The following is an 18,034-nucleotide window of genomic DNA, read 5'->3' as shown; positions in this document are numbered from 1 at the left end:
AGGGTTGACCAACGACTTTAACTCCCCCAATCCCATTTACCTCAACCCTAATTCGCACACAGATTGCATGCTGAGGAACACTTACTCACTTTCAAGTCCAACGCAAATTGACGGGCACTGGTGTACACCCAAAATCATGTAATTGTTGTTCACCAAAACCACAAGTAACCCTTCCTGAATGCCTGGTCCTCATCCTCCCTTGAGGATCCCACCCCCACCAAAAATGTTAATTGATTTCACTAACCTCTATCCTCATCTATCAGTGGGCTCTTACACCCCAGCCCTATCCCCCTATCCCACACCCACCTCACCTAGCTCACAGTCCCTGTTACTTTTCATTGGCCTGCATTCCATCGTTTTTTGCAGTACCTCTATCCATTTCCTTCGATCACACCCACACTGACCGTTGCTGTCGCATTGTATGAGGTTCACTGTCATCCTCTCTCTCCCATCCCTTTACCTGTCATTAAATCGTTTTCACCCAGCTCACAGCCAACAAAGGATAGTCTCCACCATCATTGTTACTTTTTTGCAAATCTTTCATTCATTTGATCAATGTCTCTTTATACCACCATCTATATCTATCGTTTCCCTTTCCCCTCACCCTGAATTGGAAGAAGGGTCTCGACCCGAAACGTCACCCTTTTCTCCAGAGATGCTGTCAGACCCGCTGAGTTACTCCAGCTTTTTGTGCCTACCTACCATAGATGGGATGCAGATCTGAAATTACAAGGATAATGAATGGAACACTGTGAGAGGAAAACCTGCATAAACGTGTGCTGTATTGGCGTACAAAGCTGGCTCTGTCACGTTACATGATCAGTGCCAGTGATAATAGATACGGGGAGGGACCTCATCAACAGCTGATTATTACTGTACCCATCACTATGTCAGTGGCTCGTGTCAGCACAGGCAATATTGAAGTCAATAGTTTGTTTCTGCTCCACTTGCTCAACCCACAATCTTTCCAATTTACAGGTTCCTCATCATACATCAATCCTCCTCTCACCAGGACCCTGTTCTAGTGCCTTGATTTCAGGTATTCACGCTAAGGCAGCGGGGACGGGCAGGCAGGCTAGTGTGGAAGAGGACAGCCTGGCATGAGCAGCCACCACAGATAGGCACACAATGCTGGAATAAAGGGCCTGGCCTACGAGCATGCGACTGTATGTGGCAAGCGCAACCAAACCGGAAGCGGGGGCCGGACGGGGTTGCGCGGAGGTCGAGTGATCCCCAAACAGGGCCGATCCCACCAGCATGCGACTGCATGAAGCAAGTGCGACCAAACCGGAAGCGGGGGCCGTGCAGAGGTCGAGTGAGTGACGTGAAGTTCAAGCGAAGTCCGCGGGAAGTTCGCGTGTGACGTACGCCGTCAAGATGCTGCGTACGGCGTCAAGGCGCTGTGTATGCCCGTTGAAACGGGGCGTACGGCCTCAATGCGGCTGCGGGCCGGCAGGCCGTTGTCGCACGGGATTTTTGAACACTCAGTTTTCCGGAGCCCCGCGCGATGTCGGGACCAGCTCCACACAACTCCATACGGCTCCGGCAATCGAAGTGGGACCGGCCCCGCGAGGCCGTACGGCTCAAGCGACCACGTTAGGTCGCGCTTGCCGCATGCAGTCGCATGCTCTTGGGACAGGCCCTTAACTCAGTGGGACAGGCAGCATCTCTGGATAGAAGAAATGGGTGACGTTTTGGGTCAAGACCCTTCTTCAGGCTGAGAGCAAGGGGAGAAGGAGACACAGAGATATGGAAGGGTAAGGTGTGGAAACGAGACATCAAAGGGGACGAGGTTCAAGGATAATGTAGAATAGATCATTGTTAGCTAGGGGAAGGACAATAAAGCAAACAGAGATAAAATTTAATCAGGAGGACAGTCAGAGTGGTGGTTGCAATCTTCCCCATGCAAACATTTACAAGGTTAATTCCCGGGATGGCGGGACTGTCATATGCTGAGAGAATGCAGCAGTTGGGCTTGTACACTCTGGAGTTTAGAAGGATGAGAGGATATCTCATTGAAACATGTAAGATTGTTAAGGGTTTGCACACACTAGAGGCAGGAAACATGTTCCCAATGTTGGCTGAGTCCAGAACCAGGGGCCACAGTTTAAGAATAAGGAGTAAGCCATTTAGAACAAAGGAAACACTTTTTCTCACAGAGAGTGATGAGTCTGTGGAATTATCTGCCTCAGAGGGCAGTGGAGGCAGGTTCTCTGGATTCAAGAGAGAGCTGGATAGGGCTCTTAAAAATAGCAAAGTCAGGGGAGATGGGGAGAAGGCAGTAATGGGGTACTGATTGGGGAAGATCAGCCATGATCATATTGAATGGCGGTGCTGGCTTGAAGGGCCAAATGGCCTACTCCTGTACCTATTGTCTATTGTGTAACATTGATCTATTTTGTGTCTATTTTCAGGGTAAACGTGTAACTTGTGAAATTGTAAACCAGGTTCCTTCCTATACATGCAGAGCCACCAGCCTGGATTCTGGCACATCAGGTACTGAGGAGGAGAGCATGGACCTAGACCTCTGGCATTAGATCACTGGACATGAATGACCACCTGCAGAGCCATGGCTGAGGATATCTCAGATAGTATCTGCCAAAGATGAGGTCAGACACAAACACGGCACTGGGCAATGCATATGAGGAGGTTGCTGGGTCAGCCTGCAGATGAAAGATGATGGGAAAGTCCATAAGTTTTTGGTTTAGATACAGTGCAGAAACGGACCCTTCGGCCCATCGAGTCCGTGCCGACCAGTGATCCCCACATATTAACACTGCCCTACACACACTACGGACAATTTTTACAATTTTACCAAGCCAACTAGCCTACAGACCTGTATGTTTTTAGGCATGTGGGAAGAAACCAGAGCACCTGGAGAAAACCCACACGGGTCCCAGTGAGGACGTACAAACTCCGTACAAATAGCCATTGTCAGGATCGAACCCGGGCCTCTACTGCTTGATTGAACTCTACCGTTGCGCCACTGTGCTGCCCATTATGATGCCACAGGCAGTGTGAGGCAAGCGGAAAGGGTGCATATGGTGAAATAGCAAAGATAGCCCACACCTACCTTGCACATGGAGTCAAACGCTCATGTTTCTAACACAGCAATGTTGGTCAGTGAGGTCCAAGCACTAGTCCTTGCAGACAACACTAGTCACAGACCTCCAGTAGGAAGACCACCCTCTCTGGCCAAGCCAACATTGAATTCAATTTGCAACAGGTTTTAGTTTTCCGGATCAGCCTACCACCTAGGTCCTTGTCGAAAACTTTACTGATGTCCGTGTGTACACCATCCACTGTCCTACCCTCATTAATCATCTTCATCACCCGTTCAAAAATCTCAAGCATGATTGTACCTCTGGGCCCGCCCAGTACAAAGTGCCTGTGTGCAAATAATCCTGAAGGCAAACAATATTGTCAACGTTCAGGTGAGGATAGAGAATAGAGAAATGCCAGGGTGGAAATGTCCGACACTAGAGGGCATAGCTATAAGATGAGAGGGGCAAAGTTTGATGGAGATGTGCGGGGCAAGTTGTTTACACAGAGAGCAGTGGGGGGGCCCAGAACACACTGCCGGGCGTGATGGTGGAGACAGATACGATAGTGGCTTTTGCCAGGCTTTTAGATAGGCACATGGAAGTGGAGGGAATAAAGAGATGTGGATCATGCACAGGCAGATGAGATCAGTTTAACATGGCATCATGTTCGGTGCAAACCTATTGTGTTCTCATACATGTGAAGAGGAAGGTGATGTTGTTGATAATGGTAGGGACAGAGAAACGTAAGGTGTGATAAATGTATCAGCGCCATCAACAATGGGAGGAGCCTGGTGCAGTCAGGAAAGTTTGACATCTACAATGTGCGTCAGTAGTAACCACAAAAGGTACAATTTCCAGAACAGGATAAGGTTACTGAATACGTACAATTCTTGATGAAATAATAAAGGTGGTAAATTTTTGTTCACAGAAATTAACGTTCAATGCAGAATGGACAAATATATTGAAATTACATTTCGGGAAGCGAGGCAGTTTCCCTTAGGATGAGAACAATACTGCAGTTCAATCCCGACAATTTAAAGCTGGACGCTGGGTGGGGAAGAGCCACGAGGCTGGTCTCTGATTTCAATGATCAAACTTTCACGGAAAAACCGAGAGACTTGGCCTCAACTTTGCAAAGAGGAAATAAGATTATAAAGATGATCAGAGCAACAAATGATACAGAAAGTGTATGTATTATGAAAATCACTGCTTGTCAATTCACAAATAGCACAAAGGTGGAGAGCCTCAATTTATTAAAGTTTGTGAGAAATCTTTCACACACGGTGGTGGCACTGTAGCACAGCGGTAGAGTTGCTGCCTTACAGTGCCGGAGACCTGACTACGTCTGCTGTCTGTACACAGTTTGTACGTTCTCCCCGTGACCTGCGTGGGTTTTCTCAGAGATCTTCAGTTTTCTCCCACACTCCAAAGACTACAGGTTTGTAGGTAATTGGCTTGGTATAAATGTAAAATTGTCCCTAGTGTGTGTGGGGTCATGTTGATGTGCGGGGATCGCTGGTCAGTGCAGACTCGGTGGGCCGAAGGGCCTGTTTCCGTACCGTATCACAACACAGTCAACTAAGCTAAAAAACTATTGTGGAATGGTGACCACTCTGGTATCAATTGAGAAACAATTAAACACTGAAGGATCTCTAGGGCCTGTCACAAGGATGGGAACATTTCTTTGCACAATCTTCTTACTTTATTATGTGAATTACATAACGCTCTTCCAAAAGGTATCTCATCGACATTGGAAGAGGATTTAGCAACACTAGTCAAACCAAGAAGTGAACTGTCAAAAGTATTGTTATCATTTCAACATTAAATTGAAAGTATGTGACAGAGTTAATAAACCTTCAAGGTTTCTGTGGGAATTCAGTTCAAAACGTTGATTTTAATTTGGAGTGGCTGTAACGACACAATTGCCTACAGCTCCATAATCTAATCTATGACAGACAATTTGGTTTATTGGGCACCACACTGCTGGGAAGTCTTTTACACAGCTCATAATTCAAGCTCAGAATGTTCTCGCCTCCAGCAGAAGCCTGCAGCACAAATGTTTTTTATGCCTCCAAAAATGTGGACTGTTTAAGCTCAATCCAGCATTTGGATCTTCATAAATTCACAAATCACAAGTTATAAGAGAATTAGACGATTCAGCCCATCAAGTCCACTCCGCCATTCTATCATGGCTGATCTCTGCCTCCTAATCAAATGCTCCTGCCTTCTCCCCATAACCCTTGACACCCATTCTAATCAAGAATTTGTCTATCTGTCTTAAAAATATTCACTGAATTGGCCTCCACCCTCTGACAAGATAAGTTCCACCTCACCTCCTTTCTAAAAGAGCACCCTTTAATTCTGCACACATTCATAACAGCTGGATAATGTCAGAAGGACACGTCAAAGACACCTCTTGCATGATGAAGGTTGGGGGAGGAGCTCCAACACAGTGTGTGACCTTGGAGGAGCTAAAATTCAGCTCATTCATTATCTTGGCCGCAGGGCACAGGAATTGAATTCTAAACAGGAGGAACATAATGCCATAGCAATGCCAACATAACATAATGCCATACCAATGGTGCAACAGAGGTAGTGGGAATGGGGAGAAGGCAGGAGAATGGGGTTAGAAGGGAGAGATAGATCAGCCATGATTGAATGGCGGAGTAGACTTGATGGGCCGAATGGCCTCTACTTCCTGAGAAGATTACGGAGAGTCGGATTGTCAAGGAAGACTCTCTCTAACTTCTACAGGTGCACAGTAGAGAGCATGCTGCCGGTTGCATCGTGGCTTGGTTCGGCAATTTAAGCGCCCTGGTGAGGAAAAGACTACAAAAAGCAGTAAACACTGCCCAGTCCATCATCGGCTCTGACCTTCCTTCCATCGAGGGGATTTATCGCAGTCGCTGCCTCAAAAAGGCTGGCAGTATCATCAAAGACCCACACCATCCAAATGTATCTTGTATCATCCTGGCCACACACTCATCTCCCTGCTACCTCAGGTAGAAGGTACAGGAGCCTGAAGACTGCAACAACCAGGTTCAGGAATAGTTACTTTCCCACAGCCGTCAGGCTATGAAACCTGGCTCGTCCAAAACTCTGATTATTAATAACCACTTTCTGCTATTTGCACTTTACCAGTTTATTTATTCATGTGTGTATATATTTATATCATTGTATATGGACACATTTATCTGTTTTGTAGTAAATGCCTACTTTTTTCTGTGTGCTTAAGCAAAGCAAGAATTTCATTGTCCTATACAGGGGCACGTGACAATAAACTCACTTGAACTTGAACTTGAATTCTGCTCCTATTAATTATGACCTCATGACCTTCTCATTGAGTTTAATTTATTATTGAGACGTGTACTGATAATCAATAGTTCAAAGGTCTCTAATGAGGTAGAGTGAGACCTTGTGAGGGAGTCACTCCCAGTGATGGAGGTCAGGGCCACACTCTAGCTAATGGGACTGTTCTGTTGCCTCATAACAGCTGGGATCAACCTGTCCCTGAATCTAGAGGCATGAGTTTTTAAACTTTTGTTCTCCTTGCCTGATGGGAAAGAAGGAGGAGATTGGTCCTTGATTATGCTGGCAGCCTTGCCAAGGCAGTGTGAAGTATAGATGGATAGGAGGCTGGTTTGTGTGATGGTCTAAGCTGCGTTCACAACTCTGCAATTTTCTTGCGGTCTCGAATGGAGCTTGATAAGATGCTTTCTACGGTGCAACTGAAGAGGTTGGTTAGGGTTGGTGACCAAAATGTTGCCCGTCCTTTTTCTCCAGAGATGCTGCCTGACCCACTGAATTACTCCAGCACCCTGTGTGTAAAATTCCCCTACCCCACCCCAACCCCCCTTCCCTGTGCCCCATCTGGACTCCAGCATTTTGTGGCCATCTTATGTATGAGATGGAATTGCTGTATCTCTGGTTTGCGTGTGGCCTCACCCAGGACAGCAAGGTCAGTGTGGCAACAGGATGAGGAGGTAAAACAGGTAGCAATTGGAAAATCCAACAGGCATCGGTGGAGCATAAATGTTTGACGAAATGGTTGCCAAGTCTACGTTTGGACTTGCCAATGTACAGGAGTCCACATCGGAACACTGGATGCAGTAGATGGGATTAGAGGAGGTGCGTGTGGATCTCTCGCTCACCTGGAAGGGCAACTTGGGTCCCTGAGTTGAAGTGAGCGAGGGGGTAGAGGGACAGGTGTTATATCTCCTGCTGTTGCAGGGGAAAGTACCTGGGGAGGGGATGGTTTGGGTGGGAAGAGATGAGTGAACCGAGGAGTTGCAGAGGGATGGTCCTTACGGAATTGGAAAGGGGTGGAGATGGGAAGATGAGACTTTGGTGATGAGGTCACATTGGAGGTGACGGAAATATCAGAGAATGATGTTGCATGCGAAGGCTCGTTTGGTGAATGGTGAGGACTAGGGGAACTCTATCCATGTTCTTTCTTGGGTGAGGCATTTATGACCAGTACGGGATGCAAATGGGGGCCCACACCACCCCCTCCCATATACACCCCTCGCCTACCACCACAAACCCCCACTACACCCCCTCTCCCCCACACTCCCCCTCCCCACACCCCCACACCACCCCTCCCCTATAACCCCCCCATCCCCCACACCCCCCCTCTTCCCCCACAACACCCCCCTTGCCCACACACACACACAATCAACCCGCCCATGTAGATTGGTTACCTCTTACTAACCCATTGTAGTGCTTGTTAGTAGAGCTCCACCTACTATGCGGTTATATTATCAGGAGTCTGCTTACGTAATTTAGTCTGAGTAGCTGCTAGTTACTATTACAACTTGCAAATGAATGCTGTAAGAGTACTTTAATAAATATGTGTTTTACCTTGAGGTGTGCACGACTCGACTCATTACATGGTGTCAGAAGTGGGATTGAGTTGAATGTCTTTGGCACGGTCCAGCACCTTCTTCAGGTTGGCGTCGTGCTCTGCCAAGTCGTGCCCGTAAACGAGAATGTCATCAACAATGATGGCGCATGGATACCCTGTGTTCCGTGGTGCACTGGAAAACCTCACTGGCAGAGTTGATGCCAAAGGGCATTCTCAGGAATTTGTAACAGCCAAAGGGGATGCCGAACGTAGTAAGGTTGGATGAGTCTGGTCCAGCGGGATATGCCAAAACGAGCTCTTGGCATCCAGAATGGAAAACACGGATGCGTTGCGTATTTGACCAGCAACTTCCTCTACTGATCGCATAGGGTAGTGTGGGCGTTTGATAGCTGTGTTGAGGTCCCTGGGGTTGATGCAGATATGGATTGATTCCTTGTTTTTCTTTGTAGCAACCACCATGGTTGAAACCCAGTCAGATGGGTTGTAACAATGATGCCTAGGGAGACCATCCGCTGGAGCTCATTGTGTACTGGCATGCAGAACATGATGGGGCGCTCGGACCACAGGAGAGACTTTGGGATCGACGGCAACGTTGTATTAGAGGGTCAGCTTAACAAGCTCATGGTTGAACAGTTCTCTATATTGAGAGAGTATTTGCTGAGTGGGGCCCCCAGCGAGAAAGAGTTGATGGACAGCGTGGCCAAAGTAGACTATGCCTAGATCGTGACATACCAAGCCGAGTTTCAGAATCCCCTCGGATGATATACAACTTAAGGGTATTAGACTGCGAGTCTATGACGCAGTTTAAATCAGTTTCTAATGGAAATTAATGGAATGTTCTTATCTTTCGAAATCCAACATCTACCTGGACCTGCTCAATTTAAGGGACATTACCTGCGATCCCATACTGATGTCTTGTCAAACCCGTGCTGCCCTCCCTGTACCCCAGCTGCTTCTGCAGCCACAGGTCCGTTCACCTCCCGTGGTCCAGAAACAAGTACAATTGAAGCGTGATGCACCAAAACTGTTTTTTTGACAAGTCCAGCAAGCCACTTAAACCTCTCTCCAGTGGGCAGGTTGTTCACCTCCAGACCAACAAGGGCTATGGCCGTCTGGGTCACATCCACAGCCCTGCCAAAGAACCGCGCTCTTACCTGGTAAGTGCGGACGGGGTCATTTAGAGACGCAACCGTCAACATCTCCTTCCTGTGAAGGAACCAAGTCCTGTGGCTCTGTATCCAGAGGTTTTGTGTTTTGTATACCCTCCCACTACCGAGCCGACTGCTTAACAACCAGAGACAGTGTTCATGCAGCCACACGGAAACCTTGGGTGGAGCGCAAAGTCTCCAGAGGTTTCCGTTCAGGTTTCCTAAGTGGGACAGGGGCATAAGACTTCAACAGAATTCTAACCTGCTGTGAATTCTAACCTGGTACAAATGTTGTTTCACCCTTGATTCAAATTGACAATTGATTATTTGTTATCATACTAATACTTAGCAACAATTCCTGCAAATTGCAGGATGAACTGGCAACTAGCAACATATACCTAAATAATTTGATACAGATTCACCATGATTCAATACAGATTGAGCTATTTCCCTTTGGAAGCACCTTGCCACAAGGTATTCATGTTAACTGTCCTTTTAGGTCTATTGTGCCTGACCTGATTTGCTCCGTATGTAGGAAGGAACTGCAGGTGCTGGTTTAAATCGAAGGTAGACACAAAATGCTGGAGTAACTCAGCGGGACAGGCAGCATCTCTGGAGGGAAGGAATGAAGAAGGGTCTCGACCCGAAACATGACCCATTCCTTCTCTACGGAGGTGCTGCCTGTCCCGCTGAGTTACTCCAGCATTTTGTGTCTACCTTCTGATTTGCTTCCAGGGGGAAAGCCGTCCTCGCAGTGATTCGGTGAAACTCAAACTCATTTTGTGGTGCAAAATCTTCCTGCTGTTTAAAATTGGTTCAGCAGCTATATCTTTGGCTGACCTTTGAAAGATCTATGCTTCAGGGCTACTTCTGTCAAACAGAGGAACTAAAACTACCGTTATTTAAGAAAGCAGAAACTATTTGATTGTAACCAAGGAAAGCCAACCCGATCCAAAATAACAAACATACAACGTTATACGTTTTACCGGTGACCTGCGTGGGTTTTCTCCAGGTTCTCCGGTTTCCTCCCACACTCCAAAAATGCACACATTTGTAAGTTACGTGGTTTGGTATAATTGTAAATTGTCCCTAGTGTGTTTAGGATAGTATAAGTGTGCGGGGATCACTGGTCGGCATTTATTCAGTGGGCCAAATGGCCTCTTTCCATGCTGTGTCTCTAAACTAAAACTGAAGCAGCACTTGTATACCTGCACATAACCCATGCCCCTCCATTCATAGAAACATAGAAAATAGGCGCAGGAGGAGGCCATTCAGCCCTTCGAGCCAGCATTGTGATCATGGCTGATCGTCCCCTATCAATAACCTGTGCCTGCCTTCTCCCCATATCCCTTGACTCCACTCGAGCTCTATCTAACTCTCTCTTAAACCCATCCAGTGACTTGGCCTTCACTGCCCTCTGTGGAAGGGAATTCCATAAATTCACAACTCTCTGGGTGAAAAAGTATTTTCTCACCTCTGTCTTAAATGATCTCCCCTTTATTCTAAGACAGTGGCCCCTGCTTCTGGACTCGCCCCACATTGGGAACATTTTCCCTGCATCTAGCTTGTCCAGTCCTTTTATAATTTTATATGTTTCTATACGATATCCCCTCATCCTTCTAAACTACAGTGAATACAAGCCTAGTCTTTTCAATCCCTCCTCTTATGACAGTCCCGCCATCCCAGGGATCAATCTCGTGAACCTACGCTGCACTGCCTCAATCACAAAGATGTCCTTCCTCAAATTAGGAGACCAAAACTGTACACAGTACTCCGGATGTGGTCTCACCAGAGCCCCATACAACTGCAGAAGAACCTCTTCACTCCTATACTGAAATCCTCTTGTTATGAAATTCCCTGTATGTATTCCCTGCATATGCCTATACAAAAGTCCATTAAACAGCACAAAGTGTCATTGAAAGACAAAAACATATCTGCTTCAATCACTACCCCTGGCAGTGCATTCAAGGCACTCGCCAGCTTCTGTACAATAAAAACTAGCTCGGCAAATCTCCTTTAAACATTGGCCCTCCCATCTGAAAGCCATGCCTCTAGTATTTGATTTTTCCATTCTGGGACAAAGATTCTGACTGCCTATGCTAAATATGGATCTCATAATTTTATATACACCCCGCAACCTCCGGCGTTCCAGAGAAAACAATCCAAGTCTGTCCAACTTCTCCCTGCGGCTAATATCCCATAAACCAGCATCCCTTCCAAAGCCTCCGCCACCCTTTCCAAAGCCTCCTCATCCTTCCTGTAATGGGATGAGCAGAATTTCACAACAAAACTCCAAATGTGGCCTAACCAAAGTCATATTAAGTTGCATTATAACTTCCTAACTGTTATGCTGAATGCCCCCCACCTATGAAAGCAAGCAAACCATATATCTTCTTTACCTAATTGCAATTATCCAGCCTGTCTGCCTGGATAATCAAGTTCTGTTCTCCATTTGCCAGTTTTCTGGTTGGTACGTATTCACTTCATGGCCCAATTGCTGCAACACTGTGTCCATACCAAGGTATCGTAAGCTTCTGGCTAAGAGGCGGTGATTACAAATCCACTGTAGATATCGTGTTTTTCCATTCCTGACATCATCCTATCATATCTACGTTGTAGCTTACTCATTTGACCAAACCCCTTTTCATATGAATAGTTTCCAGTAGCATTACAGCCATCATGCAGTACAGATTTGGCACTGCCTTTCTGGGGAGGGAGATTGCAACCTTCACGTGGTCCGCCCTGTTTCGACGAATGCAATCAACCCGACGTGCACAATCAAATAAGATCAAATAGACAAGTTGTCCTGCAACTTTAATCTTTGCACGCCATACACAAGAAGAAAAAGACTGCCTTTCTTCCTTTACACCAATGCCTCTAATCAATCTCTGTCACCCTTTAGTCATTTGATCACTACAGCCCCCCACAATATCTGAGGTCTCACCTTCTGTCCTCTCCTCCCTCTCCCCCACTTTCATTGCATTGTAAAAGTTTCTATTGCCCTTGCTCCTCCTCACTGTCGATGAAACATAGTTGACCTACAATATTAATTATTTTTCACTCTCTCTGTGATCTGCTGGGTATTCTCTGTGATCCCTGGGTAGTTGTTGCATTTGAGTCCTTGATATTCACCAGCTCCGTGCAAGAAGCCACAGAGCAGAAAGGTAACCAGAAGCATTTTAAACCATTGCAGCCGAGATCAAAACCCAAACCCCGATAGACACTGAAACTCTGCCAGGTAGTTTGCTATTCGCCACATTGTGCAGCATAGAAGCACTTCATTGTAAGAGGTGAAAATGCAACAAAGTTAAATGGACAAGTCCCACTGCCATGAATTACTCTCAATGGTCTATCAAACAATGGCAGAATGAACAGTCTAGGACATGCCGTCTCCATGCCACAGGCAAAGCATGTTTGTGGGCAATGGTCGATAGAAGGCAGTGCAATAAGTACGAGCACCAACAGTTTGTCAAATGCAGAATACTTGAATTATGAATGTTGTTTTTCATCAAACCCAAATTAAATCAAAACTGAATAGTAACTGTAAATATATGATTTAGGAAGGGGGGAGGGGGGGACACATCAGGTACAAATCAGATCAAAGAATTGGCAAATTATCAAAACTAGTCATCCTTTGAATGGAATGGATGTGCTTATCATTGATTATTTGCTCATTTGAGCTGGAATCATCAGCTTTTCAACAGACAGCTCTACTGAGGACAGCAGTTATCTCAGCGTTAATGCTGTCCCTGTTGGGCATCTGCCAAAATCACTCATCTTGATCGTCTTACCGAGCTGAACAGCAGTACTCCTCTTGACAAATTATTGTTGCAGCCCTGTAGCAAGTGGCTCTTTCAAAATGGAAATGATTTTTTATAACGGTAAGTATTTGTTGAAAAGGTTATCTTATGAGCTCAAAAGAGAATTCTTTGACAGTAGACACAAATACTCCATTCAATTGGGTGTGTTCAGATTGGCTCGCTGACCTGTTTGAAGGTTCGCATGAAATGCATGACATACCATTATCACTGATCTGATAGAGATTAGCAATCTGACAGCCAATTCCAACAATGCAATGATAATCTATAGCTGCAGTTGTATTTGGAGATTAATCTGCAGTCCCAGGCACTGAGTTGTGTTTTGCAGTATGCATGGCTTTCTCTGTTAGATTTAGAAAAAGTGTAAAATTTTCCTTGCCCTAACAAACATTAGTTGTTATGCAAATAAATAAATAAAAAAGGTTAACTATATTGCATTTAAATATTCTGAAACTGACCACATTTGCCTTGAACTTTATGGAAATGGTTAAAAAATTCTACGGATGTTCAATGAGTATGCAGATTTTTAGTACACACATCAGTCATCTTTATTGGAAGTTTATGAACACATTATAGAGAGGATTTTTTTGGAAGAATTCCACTTGCAAGTTCTGCAGGTGAAACTACTCGAACTGTAAAAAGCTCTCTCTTCCCATCAGATGATACTGTCTCATTATTGCTGCCTAACACCGCAGCTGTGTCGAGATATTTCCCTTTCGAGCTCATAAGATAAAATTTAAATGAATTTGCGTGATGTTCTCAGCAAATGAAAATAAATCTGTATTAATTTTGATTGGGTATGCGGTTATATATTGATGATAATGGGTCATCTCCTCACTTACCACTATAGATATTCGTACACGTTTCGACTTTTTGTGCTCTGATATTGTCTGATTCTTTGATAGAAAGAGGATATGCAGGTTATACATCTCATGCAGCATCGCTAAGGGTGAAGCCTTGTCCTTAAATTTACCGTAACATTTTGTCAAAAAGTGATTTCCTGTAACAGTTAACATTTTCAACTCTTTTCCTCCTCCACCTACCGATCATAATTAAAAGATATATATTATAATAATCATCTTCAATTGTGCCCAAAAAAGCAGTGGTACTTGGCAGTGACGCATTGACAGACCATTCACGGCACCAGAGGTTATGTCACAGGGGGTGTCACAATACGATCCGTTAGCTGTTCAGCTACAATTTATGAAAGATGACACAAATGGTACAAATATAGCAGCACAGGAGATTTATTATATAATACAAGCACGGCACAGTGTAGGAGGAGGTTTGAATGGAGCTTTTCAATTGTCACTCACCAGCTGCCTTCATGCCAAGGAAAGCAGTGCAATTTTAACAAGGCAGCATATTAATCACAGTATTTTCAACAATTGGCTTACCATAATCTCTTTATGTTAATGGACGAATCTAAAGTAACGTCATGCAATATGAAGATCGCACTTTATACACTGGAAATGTATTATCTTGTGATTTCAGCATCTTAGTCTCTTAACAACAGCCCTCTTGTTTCTCCAAATCCCATCCATTTTAACACTTTATTTGTGGAGAAACAATGTTTCTTCATGAAGTGTATCCAAAGACATATTATTGCTCTGTGTATGCCCAAACTGAATTGTATGCCATATTTTCATTCTGAAGAATTACCTTTTAGTTTTGCAAAACTGATTAGAATATGGGAGAAATAAAAACATTATGATTATTTCCCCGGTATGTTTTAAGGATAGTATATTTCATAAGTGTAGAAAAGTAGAATTAGGCCATTCGGCCCATCAAGTCTACTCCGCCATTCAATCATGGCTGATCTATCTCCCCCTCCTAACCCCATTCTCCTGCCTTCTCCCCATAACCTCTGACACCTATATGACCTGTACAACACCTTATGACCTGATGTGTGACCTTATGAGAATATTTCAATCATTCGCAGTAAGGTGAGATAAGAACCATTCTTCAAACTCTTGGCTGCGCACATACCACATGGTATCATTCAGTTATCTAATTTCCTTTCAATATCAGTGAGGCTGCAAATCCATTTTGCAACCTGCAGATTGCCATGTTTCAAAAGATACCCTGGCTTCCATATAGTTGGAGACCCACATATAGTTTAGTTTAGTTTATTGTCATGTGTACTAAGGTACGGTGAAAAGCTTTTGTTGCGTGCTATCCAGTCAGCGGAAAGACAATACATGATTGCAATTGAGCCATTTGCAGGGTCTAGATACAATACAAGAATAATGTTTAGTGCAAGGTAAAGTTAGTAAAATCCGATCACAGATAAAACGAGGGTCACAAATGAGGTAGATAATAGTTCAGCACAGCTCTCTGGTTGTGGTAGGATAATTCAGTTGCCTGAACAGCTGGGAAGAAACTGTCCCTGAATCTGGTGGTGTGTGTTTTCACACTTCTATACCTTTTGCCTGATGGGAGAGGGGAGAAGAGAGAGTGGCCCGGGTGCGACTCATCCTTGATTGTGCTGCTGGCCTTGCCGAGGCAGCGTGAGGTATAAATCGAGTCAATGGGAGGGAGGTTGGTTTGTGTGATGGTCTTGGCTGCGTCCACAATTCACTGCACGGAGGACTTTGAGACCTTCCTGGTGAGGGATGGAGGTGCAGAGGGATTGGCCGTCCATGGTAAAGATGAGTGAACAGGGGCCGGGAAACTGAAAGTTCCTGAAGTTGAAGGGCTTGTGAGGTGTCTTGGACATAGGTGGGAAGGGATTGGACAGAATCGATGTATGTGGAGATGAGTTCAGTGGGGTAGGAGCAGGCAGAAACAGTGGGTCTGCCAGGGCAGGTGTGTTTGTGGATTTTGGGGAGGAGGTAGTGTGGGGCTGGGGAATGATAAATAGGCAATAGACAATAGATGTAGGAGTAGGCCATGTGGCCCCTCGTGCCAGCACCGCCATTCAATGTGATCATGGCTGATCATCCACAATCAGTAACCCGTTCCTGCCTTCTCCCCATATCCCCTGACTCCGATGCAAGCTGTGGAGGACTGTCAGGGAGATAATGGCCTGGTGCGCCTGTCAGGTCATGGTTAAGTGGTGGGTGTGAAGAGGTGTCCAAGAGTTGCCGCCTGGCCTCAGCACGGTAGAGGTCAGCCCTCCCAGATCACGAAGACACCTTCCTTGTGGGATGTTGGGACCGTTGCAGTGAGCGCAGGTCTGTGCATTCAGAGGGAGTGAGATTGGAGAAGGTATGGGAAGTAGAAGAGTCAAGACAGTTGTTGTTTCACCAGGAAATTGGCCGGGGGGGTGGGGTCAGCTGTCACGTGCGGCGGCGTGTTGGTACTTGTGTAACTCTGTCTCCTCCAACACGTGGTGACACTTGTGTACTGATTAGGTTGTGTGCAAAACAAAGCTTTTCACTGGACCTGGGAACCCGTGCCAATAAAGTATTATTCATTCAATAAAGTATCACTCCCCCTCCCATTCCAAATCCGACCTTTCTGTCCTGGGCCTCCTCCATGGCCAGAGTGAGGCCCACCGTAAATTGGAGGAACAGCACCTTATATTTCGCTTGGGCAGTTTGCACCCCAGCGGTATGAACATTGACTTCTCTAATTTCAGGTAGGCCTTACTTTCTCCTCCCCTTCTCAGCTGTCCCTCAGCCCACTGGCTCCACCTCTTCCTTTCTTCTCCCCCCCCACCCCCACACATCAGTCTGAAGAAGGGTTTCGACCCGAAACGTTGCCAATTTCCTTCGCTGCATAGATGCTGCCTCACCCGCTGAGTTTCTCCAGCATGTTTTGTCTACCTTTCATTCATTCATTAAATGTGTTTAGAATTGCAAAATGAGTAGGATTGAACAGATGGAGTGTGGTACATACCTCTCCTGGATCATCCATTGACTTTACACAGAACAGACTTTTCAGTGCAATTCCTGTTTGATCCAGAGCACCTAAAAAAAGATTAATTAAAGAAATTCCAGTGTTCATCTCAGTACCCACATACTTCAAAATTACATTTTCGAGAACAGGGTGGGTTGTATGGAACAAGCTGCCAGAGGAGGTAGTTGAAGCAAGTATAATCATAGCATTAAAAAGACACTTGGGCAGGTACATAGCTAGGAAAGGTTCATAGGGATATGGACAAACATGGACAAATGGGACTAACTTAGCTGGGGCATCTTGGTTGGGATGGACAATTTGGGCTGAAGGGTCTAGTTATTCGCCGCATGACTCTATGAGAATAAGGCGGATGAATCAATCCTGATTTAATTGCCCATCCTTTCCCACAGGGCAGTGGTTGTGATTCGATTCACTCTTTACATGCTTAGCAGTGGATAAAGTGCAAACTGTTCCGCACATACATAATACCATGGAATTAGCCTACAAACCTGTACGTCTTTGGAGTGTGGGAAGAAACCGGGGATCCGTAGAAAACCCACGCGGTCACGGGGAGAACGTACAAACTCCGTACAGACAGCACCCATAGTCGGGATTGAACCCATGTCTCTGGTGCTGCAAGTGTCGCAAGGCAGCAACTCTACCACTGTGCCACCGTGCTGCCCGTTGAGCTGTATACTAGCAAAATAATGTGGTCTACATTTGGGGGGAACTTAAAACTGATTTATATTCCAAACACATATTATGAACATTCATAAACATTAAGGGTATGATTTATGCACTGATAGGGTGGTTCAACATTTGATCTCGAATCAAAGTACTAAGAGTTATATTTGAGGGGCAATCGCCATCGCCAGCCGGGGGCTTTGACTTTGACTCTGTCATCGGGGGGGGGTGCAGTGGAGAGATAAGTTTTTTTTGGCCTTCCATCACAGCAATGTGATGGATGTTTATGTTGTGTTATGTTTGTAATGTATGGCTGCAGAAACGTCATTTTGTTTGGACCTCAAGGGGTCCAAATGACAAATAAATTGAATCTTGAATCTTGAATCTTGATCAACATACAGTAACATAAATAGGAAATACATAGGAACCTGAGGGGTAACACTTTTTACACAAAGGGTGGTGGGTTTATGGAACGAGCTGCTGGAGTAGGTAATTGAGGCAGGGACTATCATAATGTTTGAGAAACATTTTGACAGGTACATTGATAGGATATGTATAGAAGAATATGGACCAAACACAGACAGGTGAGATAAGTGTAGATTTCAACTTTAGAGATACAGTGTGGAAAGAAAC

At 45.3% G+C, this 18,034-nt stretch overlaps 1 protein-coding gene across 2 annotated transcripts in view; it reads right to left on the bottom strand.

The window, feature by feature from the left end:
• LOC129703182 (chloride channel protein 2-like) overlaps positions 1 to 18,034 on the bottom strand; it is a 496,183-nt gene that overhangs the window by 23,851 nt on the left and 454,298 nt on the right. Inside the window, exons 19-20 of one of the 2 annotated variants that reach the window (XM_055645357.1) lie at positions 16,718 to 16,788; positions 13,717 to 13,770 (exon numbers count right to left, since the gene is read on the bottom strand). In XM_055645357.1, coding sequence (XP_055501332.1) covers positions 13,717 to 13,770; positions 16,718 to 16,788 — 125 coding nt within the window. The remainder of the gene's footprint in view (positions 1 to 13,716; positions 13,771 to 16,717; positions 16,789 to 18,034) is intronic. The other variant, XM_055645358.1, reaches the window with a different exon arrangement.

The sequence above is a fragment of the Leucoraja erinacea genome, chromosome 14 (genome assembly GCF_028641065.1).
Source record: "Leucoraja erinacea ecotype New England chromosome 14, Leri_hhj_1, whole genome shotgun sequence".
NCBI classification, from domain to species: Eukaryota; Metazoa; Chordata; class Chondrichthyes; order Rajiformes; family Rajidae; genus Leucoraja; species Leucoraja erinaceus.
The sequence above is the reverse complement of the archived record's forward strand: the minus strand, read 5'-3'. Positions and strand labels throughout refer to the sequence as shown.